General features: G+C 37.8%; 1 protein-coding gene across 1 annotated transcript; it reads right to left on the minus strand.

Moving 5' to 3' along the window:
• Window positions 1-461: 461 nt before the first annotated feature.
• On the minus strand, window positions 462-14472 carry Argfx (arginine-fifty homeobox). Its single transcript, XM_071614904.1, is given in 6 exon segments — window positions 462-675; window positions 677-779; window positions 782-861; window positions 863-975; window positions 1875-2089; window positions 14376-14472. Coding segments are annotated over 6 exon segments (822 nt in total).
• Window positions 14473-15591: the final 1119 nt, after the last annotated feature.

The raw sequence follows: 15591 nt of genomic DNA on the forward strand, positions 1-15591 counted from the left end.
GGCAATGGTGATTTTTTCTCTCACATTTTAACTGAAAATCCCCTCTAGAGAGCCCCCAAACTAAATATTAGAAATAAAATATGTCTATAATTCTCTTTTATTCAAAGTAAATGACACCTAATGCCACTGTTCCTCTCTTTAAAAGTTTAAGATAGTTTCAGGAAGAGGGAATTTCGGAGTCTCATTGTCCTTCTAGGCAACTAGGAGGCCTCTCCCCAGGAAGAGCTTTAGGGACTCATTTGAGTAGTGCTGAGCTACACTTGGGAAAAACAAAAAACAAACAAACAACAACAACAACAACAAAACAAACTCTAGTTTTTACAATGTTTTCACTGAAATCAAGAAAGAAGACAGTCATATGTAAAAAACAAGATGTCTTTTCTAAATGGTCTGCTATTTGTTAGCACTTTGGTCAGAGAAATGCAAAGTCTACCCCACTGGAGGGGTTCTGGAATCCTGGGCTATCTCATACTGCAGGCTACGAAGGCTTGGCTTGTCCTACTGGACCAGGTTTGCCTGGGAGATAGAACAACAGCTGGGCCAGCAAATGTCCTGAGAGAGCAACCCTGTCCTTCTAATTGGAACCTTGTGGGTGAAAGATACTGATCCAGGCTGTGGATGGAAGAGCTGGATGTCTCCCCTTGTCAGGAAAACTACAGTTCTAGGATTTGGGCTGTCACAGGCATCAGAATACAAGGCAGGAACTGGGTCCACAAGCCACTCCAACTAAGGGTCTTACATTTGAGACTGTCTTGTTGGACTCCATGAAGATAGTATCTTGACCAACTGGAAGGGCCTGCAGGCTGAGGTGGAAGGGGGTTCTAGAATCCTGGAGCCACAGGAGAGAAAGAGTAAGGATTGACTGGGGGAGGTGGACACATTCTTCTCAGCTGCAAGGATCTGGTTTGGTGGCTTTAGTGGTTACTATTATTGTTGCTACTGCTGCTTCCTCGATTTAAACCTCCTGTTTCTGAACTAAAACTGGAGTGTGGGGAGGGGGACATAGTGGTGTCTTAATGAAGGTGTGTGAGGCTTCTCCTGGGGGAAAACAGGTGCATTATAACCCTCATGTCCTCTCCAACTCACCATGACACCAGGTTCTGAGACAGCAGAGGTGGGCATGAGGGAGGACCGTGAGGGTCAGGATAGGGACCCCAGAAAAGGAGGAGGGAAAGAAAGAGGGTGTAGAGGTTATGCTGGGGGTTCAGAGGAAGGGAGCTCAGAGATGAAGGGAGAAGTGAGGAATTTGAACAGGGACTTTTAAGGCTTATTTTAGAAAGTCTCCATTATCAGGAAGACTCGGCAGACATGTTATGGGCCTTGGTGGACTCAGAGGTTGGAGGGAGTCACTTGTCCATTGGTAGTGCTGTGAATAAACAGACTACAGGTGTTGTGGAGAAGACTCGACCCAAGGAGTCAGTCTGGATGATAGCCTTCTTCTATTTGAGTTCTGTAGTGCAAGGGTTACGAGTAAAACTGTGGCCTGGGTGTGGGGCACGTGCCTGTAGTCCCAGCTACTTGGGAGACAGAGGCAGGAGGATCCCTTGGGCCCATGAGCTCAAGACCATCCTGGGCAAAATAGTGAAACCACCCAGTGAGAGAGAGAGAGAGAGAGAGAGAGAGAGAGAGAGAGAGAGAGAGAAAAGAAACAAAAAGAAAAGACTCTTCTAGAGTTTCAATTAATTACAGTACTTGCTATCTCTCTGACCCTCATTTGCCTCTGAACCTCAATTTCCCTACCTTTGAAAGTGCGTGATAGTGAGACCAACATATGTGATTGCAGTACCAGTTCAGTAGCTACTTGATAAAGGAATGTTATTGTGTTAGGAGGGAATTTCCAGGCTGAATATTCCAAGGTGGTTTGGATGACGTACCCAGCACACCCCAGAGGGTCCAGCCTTTCCTGGTTTCTCCTGTAGGTTGAGTTTCAAAGCTGGCTCCCTCTGGAGGTTATTATTTTGGAGCATGGTCTGGCTCAATAGAGCCTCCAACTCTTCATGCTTCATGAGGGTGAATGATGCCTCTTCCCTATAGCTACAGGGCAGAGATACAGAAGGGGCAGTTACACTTCTATTACCTGTTCCCCCGCCTCAGGAGAAAACAAAAACAAAAACAAAAAAAAACAGAAACACAGCTGTGAGTCTCCCAGGCTTGCCTTCCCACCAGGCTTGGGATCCAGAAAACAGGGACCCCAGGTCTGAACTCTGAAGGGCTGAGCCACTTGCACTAATGCTCTGCCCTCTTTTTGTGAGATTTATTGTGTCCCTGGTAGGAAATGAGTTACTCGTGCAATCTTTTCTATACTCAGTTACCTTGACTTTCAGTTTCCCCAGTTCTGTCTGACTCTCCCTCTCTGGCCTCAGACTTTCAACCCTTCCTAACCCCAGGGCCTTTGCCAGTGCTTCCCTCTTCTGATCTTCCATTTCACACTCTTTTTCTTCAAGAAACTAAGAAAAGGGTTCTGGGATTGTGGCTCAGTGATAGAGCACTTACCTAACCTCTGTGAGGCACAGGTTTCGATTCTCAGCACCGCATATAAGTAAACAAATATAAAGGTCCATTGACAACTATAAAATAGCTTAAAAATAAACAAATAAATAAAAGGAAACTAGGAAGAGACACCATTTCCCCGCACCTGGATATAACACACTCTTCAACATGAGTTTCCTCTTTTCACTTATTTATTCAGGAACCTAGTCCATCTCCTCTTCAAGTGGGCTTTATCTTTTATAGGATTTCCTTTATGTTATTTTATTTGGTACTGGGGATTGAACCCATGGCCACTTTACCATTGAGCTACACCACTAACCCCTTAACAATTTTTCTTTTTTAAATTTTGAGACAGAGTCTCACTAAGTTGCTGAGGGTCTTGCTAAATTGGTAAGCTGGCCTAGAACTTGTGATCTTCCTGCCTCAGCCTCCTGGGATTACTGGTGCACACCCCTATGCCTGACTTTTCCCAAGATTTCTAAGACCCTTCTTTTGAGAAAGGTGTCTAAGATATGAAACAAAAAGTGTCCTTAGAAATGAAACAAAAGTAAATATATGGAGATTGAAAAATTATAGAATATTTTGTATAAATGGCAGTGAAGAAAAGTTTTTCTAAGAATGCATTTATTAAAATTAGCTAAAGAAGGGTTATAAACCCTGTCTATGGTAATAACCACACAAACACAGGTAAGTTGTAGAATTTAAGACAAAGCTGTGTTAACTTTCCTATAACATACCCCATTTCAATAAAAAAGGAGGGGCTTTATTTGGGCCCCACTTCCTGTACTTAAAGCCTATAATATCAACATTAAAACCAGCAAAACACTATTAAAAAATATAGGCTGATTCCACTTATAAACTTGGATGGAAATAAATAAAATATACTTAAGCACATTTTAAATGTGCATATGCTTAAATTTATGGTATCTAATTTTTGAAATCCATATATATGTATTTGAAAGCAAATCTATAAAATATGAATTCAGAAATTTTTTTTCTGTTCCCGTTTTATAAAATTATTCTACTCAAGCTGTGTTTACCTTAGATACCTATATCTTCATTATCACTCTGATCCTGTATTTTTTTTAGTTAAATACAGCTTTACCAGGCACATAATCTTTACTTTCAAGTAAGCTGTTTGTGATACAGTATTTTTGGAATGTGTTTATGGAATGTTATCAAGGGGAATTTTATTCTAAGCCATGAGAGACTTACTTGTATAATATTAAGATAACTGCTCCCCACTCCCCATATATCCTGTAGGGGTGTATTTGTGATTTCCATGACCTAATTACTTACTGTTTATTGCTTTAAAACTTACTGTTGGTTTATTTTAAACCAAGAAATCAATTTATTCATTTATTTACATAAGCAATATATGCAAATAGTACAAAATTGAAATAATCTGTGTTCTCCAGCTTTGCAGTTACTTCCTACAGCTGTTCAGTTTAGAAACTGCTTCTCCAAATAACTGTTAAACACATCAAACATCAAATGTGGTTAATTCCACTCAGATACTGAATTTCTATTTTAGTCAATTTTAATTAATTTATATTTAAGAAGTAATTCTCCCAATCCAGTTATTGGGAAACATTTTAGTATGCTTGCACAACTTGAGTATGTGAATTTACTTTATCAACTGTGAATTTTATGGAACCCAAAGACACATCACGTATTTCTGATAAAAATTCAGCATGTAGATTGAGATATGCTGTAAAGTGGAAAGTAGTCATTCGATTTCAAGTCTTCATATAAATGGAAGAATGTAAACTATCTCACTGGACTATATTCAGTCTGTTTAAGCAAAAAGTAAAGATGAAACTTTAAACTTATTATCTAATTGTTTCTATCTAAACATGTCATAAAATGAACAAATAAGCTTATAGATGATAAAGAGAAGGGAAAAAATGTTCTTTTATACATGTTTACAGCTTTTTATTTACTTTCAAATCATTATTAGCCTGCTTCTGTGTTTAAATAGCATCCTTTCAAGTAGGACTGTAACTTTTCTACACCTAAGATTTACAAATATTTCTTGATGTAATAACCAGTCTTTTCTGACAATTTTTTTTTCTTTTCAAATGGGTCTTGGAGCTTTTCCTTGGTTCTGACTTCCCTGCCATCTGCACACAAAGATGCAGAGGGAGAGAGTGGGACATCCTCAGGGCTGGAGAAGAGAAGAACCCCTCAAACACCAACAGCCACACCCTGGAAAATTCAGAAGACCATTCTGAGCAAAGCTTCTGCATCAGGCAGCACTTTTGCAGGCTCCAATTTGTGAGTGAGCTCCAAGAACCCAGATCTAAAAAGGGTGAGATATTTAGGCCCATGATCTCATGAAACTAAACCAAAGCTCCCTTTCCAAACAGAGCCCGGCAATAGGGGACCTAAGTGTGGGTATTCTGGGGAAGGGATTGCTAACACAAAATAACCCAAACAGCCCCTCTCACCACCACCCGGCAAAAAAGGAAGGCTTGGGGGAGGAAGCTTCCAATAGAAGGATTGTCTTGGAGAAGGCAGATTTCCAATAACTTAAAAAAAAAAAAAAAACCCACATCAAAAAGGGAAACTGTACAACAGAAAATCTTGCTGGCCTAACCTTCACTTAAGAAAGTACAGGAAAATTGATTTCACACAAAAAATGCACATCAGAAAGGATCCATTATTAAAAGGGAAAATAAAAAGCAGAATAAAGTCCCTATGGAACCATGAAACCATGCCAAATATATCCATAAAATGCATAAAAACTCTAGCCCAAATTTCAAAATAAGGTAGATAGGAGAAATCAAGTCAGTGCTATGAAAAACAAAACAAGAATTAAAAAAAAAAAAAAGAAGTGGAGTGTTTGGAGAAAAAGGCTTAAAAAAGTGGCAAAACTCACTGAAATTCTTATTGAAGAAATAGAAATAAAGGAAAGTCATTTCAGAATGATAAAATGGTTACAATTTTAAAAATAATTTTAAATGACTAAACTAAATGGAATATCAAAATAATAACAGACAAAAATAGGCAAAAGGAAGGAAAGATTTTTAAAACATAAGAAATGAAGGAAAGAGATAAGGAATTCAGGAGAATAAACAATAAAAATAAGAAGCGACATACGTGTAGTAGGAAAATAAGAAAAAAGCCAAAGCAATGACATTGAATAAGGGCTACAAACTAATTTAAGAAACTTCCCTCCAGTAAAAATATCTGGGACTGAATATGGAATGGCATAATCTTAATTTAGATCCCCCTGAAGCAGACCCTGATTTAGAGACTCACAGGAAAGTATTTGGGAAGCGCAAGGAACACTGGGAAGGGAAGCTTGAGGGGCAGACACTGGGGAACTAGAGCCTAACCCTGCAGCAAGCTCTGGGAGAAGTGAGAAAGCTGCAGTGAGTAGGGGAGGGGTGGGGCACAAAACCAACAAACACAAACACAAAACAAAAAAACCAATGAAATGTCAATTTAGAATCTTATATGTAGCCAAAATATGTTTCAAAAAAGAAATCAAAATAAAAGTTGCTTTTGGACATTCCAAAGCTGAAAACATCCATCACAACCAGACTTGTTAAAGGACAGGATGTGTTAAAGGACATTCTCCCCAGAGAAGGTAAATATCTCTAAAGACTTGGATTTGGAATATATAACAAATGCTTACAACTCAAAAGAAGATAGACATCACAATTTAAAAATGGGCAAAAGAGGGCTGGGGTTATAGCTTGTAGCACTTGTAGAGTGCTTGCCTCACAGGTACAAGACTCTGGGTTCAATCCCCAGCACCACAAAAAGCAAACAAAATAAACAATTGGACAAAAGATTTTAATAAGGGATGGGTTGTAGCTCAGGGGTAGAGCGCTTGCCTAGCACATGTAAGGCACCACGAAAAAATAAATAAATAAAGTAAAGGCATTGTGTCCATCTACAACTAAAATTATTAAAAAAAAAAAAAAAAAACCTGGATAAACGTTTCCTCAGAGTAGGATATTAATGGGCTTATGGAGGGATGTGGAGAATTTAGAACCCTCATACATTGTTGGTGAGAACATAAATGGTGTAGCTACTTTGGAAAACAATTTGGCAGTTTCTTAAAAAGTTTAACATACACTTACCATATGACTCAGCAATTCCACTCTTTGGAATATAACCAGGAGAAATGAGAGCATGTATTCACAAAAAGATAGGTGCACAACTATTCATAGCCACAATGCTCATGACAGCCAAAAGCTGATGACAATGCACATGTCCTTGTTCAATGACTATACAAAAATGTGGTATATCCACACAGTGAAATGCTTTTCAGTAAGAAAAAGAAATGGATAACTGATGCATTTTACATCGTGGATGAACTTCAAAAATACTTTTATGTTAAATGAAGAATATATTTGATGAATTCATGGGAATTCATTTTGTTATTGTTTCTGTTTTTCTTTATATTTGTTTGAAATGTTCCTAAAATAAAATGTAATCCTTAGAAATTCTTTTTTTCAAAGGAAAGGGATGGAACTGTTGTGTGGAGGCACTGGATCCACCAAAGCTAGAAGTGGAGAGAGGCTTTCATGGGTGTCTGTTTCCAGGGCTGGCAAAGCTCATAAGAGAGCAAATGGAACATCTAAAATTTAATGCATCATAAATAGTGATAATAGTTGAAACTGATTGGTGGGTATGGGAATTTTGGTATAACTAGTTTTAAATTATCTATTCCTAATTTTTTATAACGAACTTTTAAAATAAGTCAAAAAAAAATGAGTACATCATCATCTTGGAAGGCAAAGACCATGAAGTTGTTGGGAAACACAGCTGGAGGAAGAAGTCACACCTGGACCCTGAAATCCAAAGAAGTAACTACACTGCAGCAACAGAAGATTGAGAAATTGAGCTACCAAGAATGGAGAGTACATGGGCCCTTCCTTCCCACTGAACTGATTCTATTCCAGGAAAATCTGTCTCAATCAACATGACAAACACACCAGGTATTTGGTTCCTTCTAGTTGGTCTATTTTCACTAAACCTTTTGAGGGGAATGCCAGAGGGGCTCCCAGGGGAAGAGGGACAGATTAGAAAGGGCAAGGAGAAGGGTATTTGCTGGACTTAGCTTGGTCCTGTGGTGGTAGTGCATGCTGGATCACTTGTGTTTGTTAAAGAAGCCAGAGGGGGTTTTGTTCATAAGAGGGACTTTGGAAATAAAAATTATATGCTCAAAAATATTTTCAGTTAGCTATGGCTCAAATGAAAATGAAAGAAACTATAAGTCAATGTGGTATTAAATAAGGAAAAATGAAAAGCTTGGAGTCAGGATAGACTTTGACTTACAAGTTAATAATTCTAAATGAGGAGCCAAATTATTTTTCAGGGCAACATGATAGGAAGATTAAGTATATTGATGTGCTTATCAATATATTGTACATATTATCATTAGTCATATATGGACAACCTCCAATTATACACAGGAAACTCCATGTGGGAAATTTTTTCCAGCAATTCAATGTTTACATGCGATGTCTTCGTGTAAACTAAACCTGTTTTCAATTTAGTAAGTTCAGGGTCAATAACATGCAAGTTGCTTTCTGGAAGTTTTAGGTTGGGCGTGATGGCATATGCCTGTGATTCCAGTGACTTGGGAGGATGAGGAAGGAGGATCCCAAGTTTAAGGTCAGCTTTGGTAACAAGCTTAGTAAGACCCTGTCTCAAAATGAAAATTTTTTAAAAAAGAGCTGGGGAGGCAGTTCAGTGGCAAATGTACTTGGGTTGGGCTGGGGATATAGTTCGGTTGGTATAGTGTTTGCCTTGCATGCACAAGGCCCTAGGTTCAATCCCCAGCATCACCACCACCACAACAAAAAGAAAGTATACAAGTGTTAACCAGTAATCTGAGTCATATGTGCTCAATAGTTGAAATTTACCTTTAAACTACTTTCTAACAGGGAGTGTAAATGTATCACATGATACATTTTAATGTAGGATATTGATATACACAAAATGCCAGAATAACATGTGGCATATTGTATGTACAACATAAATGCTTTCTTACTAATTTTATTATTTTAGATTATTTGTTACTGAAATGAGGTCTTTTTGTTTAAATTATTGGCTTTGTTTAACATAGGATGTGTGGTAATTTCTGACAATTAACTCACTGCTTATGATCGTATTTATAATAGTTAACTTCCTCTGCATATCAACTATAAGTTGGAAAATAGTGCCAATTGAAATATGTAAATGGCTTTCTATAAAACAAAATTTGAAAATTACATTATTAAAGAATTAAAGTAAAAAGAAAAAATACATTACTAATTCTATTTTCTTAGATAATGTGATACAGGAAATATATTTTTCTTTAAAATTTGCAAAATTATAGTATATGTACATATAGTATAAAAATAGTAGACTACAAAAATTATACCAAACCTATTTTAGTAATTACCTCAGAGATAGGAGATGGAGTCAAAGTTATAAGACAGATCAAATACTTCAGCTTCATCTTCATTATCTTATCTTTAATAAATTAGAATAAATCATATATTTTATGATTTACATAGGACATAAAGTTGGAAGGAGCTGCTGGAAAAAGTTTTATATATGTTATATGCTAACTTTTAAAAAATATTTTTCTCATAGTTGTAGATGGACACAATACCTTTATTATATTTGTTTTTCTTTATATATGGTGCCGGGGACCAAACCCAGTGCCCCATGCATGCTGAGCCACAACCCCAGCTCCATACACTGACATTTTTTGATGGTATAGTTAACGGGTATTTGTTACAGTTATTTATTGTTCTTTTCTGTATTTCAATAAGTAAAAGTTTATTAAGACAGTCAACTGTATTACCAGTTGAAGAGAATATTCATGGTCATATAAAAATGACAGAATAGTTAGAAATTCAGTACTCATTTCTAATGCAAATTTGAGCAAGGTATGATAGAATGTATTTCCTTAGCAACAACAACAACAAATTCTACATCAAAATAATACTTATACATGATACTTAATTAAAAAAAAAACATTAAAAGCATTTACCACACCTGTAATCTCAGACACTGGGGAGGCTGAGGCAGGAGGAACACAAGTTCAAGATCAGCTTCAGCAATTTAGAGAGACCCTTAGTAACTCAATGAGACTGTTTCAAAATAAAAAATAAAAAAAGGACAGGGACAAAGCTCAGTAGTTAAACATCAATGGGTTCAATTCCTAGTACAAACACAAAACCCTCCAAAAACCAAAATAACAACAACAAAAGAATTACCATCAAAGTAAACAAATGACAAAAATATCCTGTATCCTAGGTATAGCAAATGCAACAATATATGAGTGAGAAACAAGTCATATAAAAAAGTGTTATTATGTGAACATAAAAAGGGTGTATTAAGGTCTCTAGAGGAACAGAATCAATAGGAAGTATAATTAAAAATAGGGGATTTATCAGGTTGGCTTATGCAATTAAAAGCTAGATAGTTCACAATGGCCATCTACAGGCTGAGAGCTGGAAGAATCAGTTACTTCACAGTCCAAGAGACTGAAGCCCCAGAACAAGAGGGATCTACAGTGCTATTCTAGTCCGAGACCCAAGGCTTCTGGAGAATCACTGACAGAGTCTGCTTTGGAAGAGTGAGAAGCCAGAGTCCTAAATCCTCAGACAATCACAGCAGCAATCAAGAACCCACCCGTCCAGAAGAATCAAGCTTGCATCTGCTGCTGCTTCCTTGTTCTCCCAACTTTTTTTCCATCCAAGCCATCATCTTATTGGAGGGTGCTGCCCACACTTAGGGAGGGTCTCCATTTCACTTGGCTATCCCACATGCCAATCATTCTTAGACCCGTCCTCATGGACACACATAAACTTCTTAATCGTAGACATCTCTTAATCCAATCAAATTGACAATTCAAATTAACTGTCACAAAGAGTTTCATCTCTGAAAAATACACTGAAAAAATGTTGTATAAAGCAGTTCAAAACATTAAAAAGAATAAGACGCAACCATTAATAGCTGATTTAAAACAAATAAAAATGTAATGTCAACATTACATTCTAAAGGATCCAATGCACAATATATAGAATAAGAACACATCTAAATGAAATGTGCAAAACTATATAAAATAAACATAAAACTGCTAAAAGGCATTAATGACTTTTAGCATAAATAGAAAAGCATGTTATGTTCTTGAAACAAATGGCTAAATATTGGAAAAATGTCAGTCCCCCACCACCATTAGAATTCAACTTAATCCGAATTAACATCTCAACAGAAATGTTTATGAAATTTAGCAAGCTGATTCCCATAATTAAGAAATTATTTAAGAATATTTGAGTATTTTTTCTCTCTTTAAATTTAAAAATTATTTTAAAAGATTATTTTATTTGGGGAGAATTTCAAAGAGCTTTATTATCCAATTAAACCTCACATGGCATGCTGCAATATCAATACATAAAGTGAGATACAGTAGAGTGTGACTTCACTGTATAAAATGAGTAAAGGGGTGAGAATATAAATTTGAGTTTAGAAATAGAAAATACTTCAACTACTGGACCATCCAGAATGCTCTGATTTCAGAAAACACTATTTCTACTTATTAGAAAACTTGACAAAATGTAAACATGTGTTCACATAGACAGACTCAGTTTTTACACTTACGAGACCTTATTTTTCCCTATTTTTTTTCCTTCTCTGTGTTCTACTTTTATTTCCAATCACACCTTCTTGAGCAGAGAAAGTGATAATCTCAAGTGGTGTGTGTACATTCTTCTGCTCTCTCTCAACAAGCTTGGATTAGTCCATTAGACTGAGAGAGAGCATATAGAGAAGTGCTCACATTCCAAACCCTGAGTTATTTTTAAAAAGTTTACAGCTAGCCAACCCTCAAACATGCAAGAGTCCAGCTAAGACAAGAGCTGTCTGTCTGGCTTATAAATTCACGAACAATAACAACTGCTTATAATTTTTAAGCACTGAGGTTGTATTAAACAGCAGTGGCTGACTGATACATACTCAGTCTTCATCATATGTACAATTTTTCTGGATTGGTTCTGCTTATTCAGTTCTTACCATGTTCCTGCAGCCTGTATTTCCATATTACCATTCTGCAAAATTTTTTGCCATGTACAATGTGAGGCATAGTGAGTAACAGTCATCTTTTTGGTATGTCACATATCTTTCGACAGCCCCTAAATGTTTCTGGAAAGGGGTTTTCATTTCTTTTAGTAAATATCAGTTTAACACCACTATATACTAAGTTCTACAGCATGATAGGCTGGGGATGTGGCTCAGCAGTAGAGTGCTTGCCTAGCAAGCACGAGGTCCCAGCACTACAAACAGGAAAGAAAAAAAAAAGGCATGAAGCAGCATGACTGGTTAGCATCAGGCATCACAGTGCTTTAGATACTGATAACCTTGTGATAAAGAAAATAAAAATAATTTATCTGTCCTCCTAGAGCAAAGCCCAGAAATATATATTCACTTTACAAAGTGAATAAATATATTCACTTTACAAAGTGAAGCTGAATGGGCCAGAATGCCATCTAACAAAACATCCTAAATAGGTAAATAAGTAATATATGGAATACTGCTATATTGGTGCCAAAAAGGCCAATTTAGCATTAGAATAGAGTAGAGAATAGAAAATAAACAAACAGGAATAGAAAAACATAAATAGATGTTTCCAATAAATAGGAACACAACAAGTCATTTATGTACAAGAAATTAAATTACACTCTAACAACATGCAAAAGCAATTACAGATGGATTCAATAGCTAATTTTTAAAGTTTATATTGAAATAATGAAAGAAAAAAACTCTTAGATAAATAAGCTGCATCAGAGTAGAGAAACTACTGCAAAAGTACTTTCTTATGTTTTAAGGAATTTGTACAGAAAAAATTGTGGAAAAAAAAAAGAATTCCAACATAAAATGTCATTAAGGATATGAAAAAGTAATGTCTAGAAGAAGGAAAAAATAATTTTCAAAATACCAAAACATACTCAACTTTACTAATAATTCTTAATATGTAAATTAATTTTAAAATGAGTTATTTTTTCTCCCAAAAGAGTGGTCAAAGCTTTTAGTTACATATCAACATTTATTGAATGTTGGGGAGAGAAAACCAGCATTTACTATTACCAGGGATGTAAAGTAGTTCAAGATTTGAGAGACACTTAATATCTTTTGTTTTAATATACTTTCTACCATTTTACCCAGAATGTTTACTTCTAGGAATTTTAAATGTTCTCCAACAGAAGACTGTGAAATAATCTTTCCCTCATCCACAGCTTGGAATAGTATATAATCTTATGTATTTATAGTCTTTAAATGCTATAAAATATACATAAACTGGCCAGCTTACCCAATTGTTAGCTTATTGTTCATTGGGGTTAACTACCTTCCCATTGATTGTGCAAACAATTTTCAGAATTCTTCATCTTATAAAACTGAAACTTTTTACCCATTAAACAACAACTCTGCACTCCCATCTCCTCAAAGCCCTTGGCAAACAATGCTTGTCCTTTTTGTGAATGGCTTATTTCACTTAGTATGTTCTCATAGTTCTTCTACATTGTGCCAAAATTTCTGTCCTAAGAGTGAATAATATCACCTTATATGTATATATCTTATTTGTTCATCCATTCATCTGTCAATGGACCCTTATGCTACTATAAACTATAGGATCTACAAATAACTCTTTGAGACCCTGACTGTATTTCTTTTGGGTACATGCTTAGAAGTGGAATGGCAGGATCATGTGGTAATTTTATATATATATATTTTTAGTTATCAATATACCTTTATTTTATTTATATGTGGTGTTGAGAATCGAACCCAGTGCCTCACATATGCTAAACAAGTGCTCTACCACTGAGCTACAACCCCAGCCCTGTAATTTTATTTTTAATTTGTAGGGTACCACCATATTGTTATCTAAAGCAGCTGCACCATTTAACATTCCCACAGGTGGGCTGGGATTGTGGCTCAGTGGTAGAGTGCTCACCTAGCACATGTGAGGTTTGATCCTCAGCACCACATTAAAATAAATGTTTTTTTTTTTAAATTCTAATTTCTTCACATCTTCCCCCAACACTTGTTATTTTCTGTTTCTTTGGTAGCTGCCAACTTAATGGGCATGAAGTAGTATCTCATCATATCAGACCTTGGGTAGCAGCCCTCGGCCACCACCAGTGCCTGGGCCTGAGGCTGAGTCTTTGGCCTCTGGAGTCTGATTGGGATTGGAGCCCATCTGCCTAGGGATAGTCTGGCTAGCAGGTGGTCACATTAAACTAGCTCATGGGTCTCAAGTAAAGACTTTGGACACAAGCTCTAGGCAGGGGCACTGCCTGACTCGCTGGGATTTTAGAACTCTGTTCTTGCTAGTGGAGTGGACCACAAGATAGCCATTCTTTCCAAATTACCAGTGGCTGGGAGGGCCCCAGGCCTCACCTGCTATGTTGTGCAGACTGGCTGCTTTTCCTCAGAGTTTTGGGGAAATCCAGAGATGGGTTAAGGGCTGCTGCAGATCTGGGCTGCTCGCCTAGCTCTCAGGAGAGCCAGCTCCCACTGCACCAGCAGCCCCACTCCTGCCACCAGCCTGTTCGGCAGCTTTCTAACATGCACCAGCCCATCCCTTAGATGAAATCTTCTTGTTGCCCTCAAGTGATGGGCTGAAGGAAGGACTCTGAGATATCTTGCCCTATCAGTGGCTTCTAGCAGCCCTTCTGACTGGCTCTGCCTGTGCCTGCACCCCCTTGAGCTGCAGGGGCCACCACCCACTCTTCCCTGCCAGGACAGGTCCCCACCCCAGCTGTCTGCAGGCTGCTGAGAGGGTCATGTGCAATAAGAACTTCCAACCATGAGAACTTTGATTTCTGGGTCTGGGGATCTGCTCAGGTGAACAACTCAGCTCTGAAATTCGTCACCCTCTTGTTCCAGGTCCAAGCCTGGGACAGAGCTTGATGACAGCAGCTGCAGGTTGTCCAGGACCCCAACCTCATACTGGGCCAGCTTCTGAGCCATTTCTGTCAGGCTGGGTTGATGATGATCTGCAGTGGCTGGGTTGATGATGATCTGCAGTGGCTCCGATGATGATGATGGAGCAGAGTTGGATTGCCCAGGGGCAATCCTTCCATGGATGTGGGCCAAAGGCCCCCAGCTTCACTCTCCAGCACTGCCCCCTGAGTCCAGACAGCCTCTTTGAGGGGTGCCGGACCTGGGGGGCAGCTTGGGGTTAAGTGCCAGGAGTGCAAGGCAGCAGAGAAGTCAGATACACTCTTATCAGGCTGATTGGGGCTTTTCAGGAGCTCTGGGCAGCCTGGGCTGGGGCTTATGGCAGCATTGCCAGGGGTTGCCATGAGACACCTCCACTCTGGGCACTGCCATGGTAGACACATAGGAGTTCTCCTGTGCGCAAGGAGGGCTAGGGTTGGCAGCTTCTGTCTATATATAAATATATATACAAAGGATGCTGTATACAAAGGATGTTGACACCCAATTCGTGTCTTCATACATGTACTTTGGATAATGATGTCTATCACATTCCACCATCCTTGCTAATCCCCTGACCCCTCCTTACCTCTCCCTATCTAGAATTCATCTAATCCTTCCATGCTCCCCCTCCCTACCCACTATGAGTCAGCCTCCTTATATCAAAGAAAACATTCTGCATTTGTTCTTTGGGGATTGGCTAACTTCACTTAGCATTATCTTCTCCAGTGCCATCCATTTACCTGCAAATGCCATGATTTTATTCTCTTTTATTGCTGAGTAAAATTCCACTGTGTATATATGCCACGTTTTTTTTTATTATTATTATTCATTCATCCACTGAAGGACATCTAGGTTGGCTCCACAGTTTAGCTATTGTGAATTGTGCTGCTATAAACATTGATGTGGCTGTGTTCTTTCAATACAATCTCGTCTTCACTTTTACACCTGTGTTGTTTAAAGTCTTAGGTGTGTCTCTGGAAGACAGCAATCTAATCAGAAAATTTTAATATGGATTTAATCCATCAGTGTTTGATAGGATAATAGTGTTATATTTAGATTTATTTCTACCTCCTTAATTTGTACCATCTTTCTCTCTGTATGTGTTCATTTTAGCTTTTCCAGTCTTCTCTTGGAATGGTTGTACTTTAT

The sequence above is a fragment of the Marmota flaviventris genome, chromosome 8 (assembly GCF_047511675.1).
Source record: "Marmota flaviventris isolate mMarFla1 chromosome 8, mMarFla1.hap1, whole genome shotgun sequence".
Lineage (NCBI taxonomy): Eukaryota > Metazoa > Chordata > Mammalia > Rodentia > Sciuridae > Marmota > Marmota flaviventris.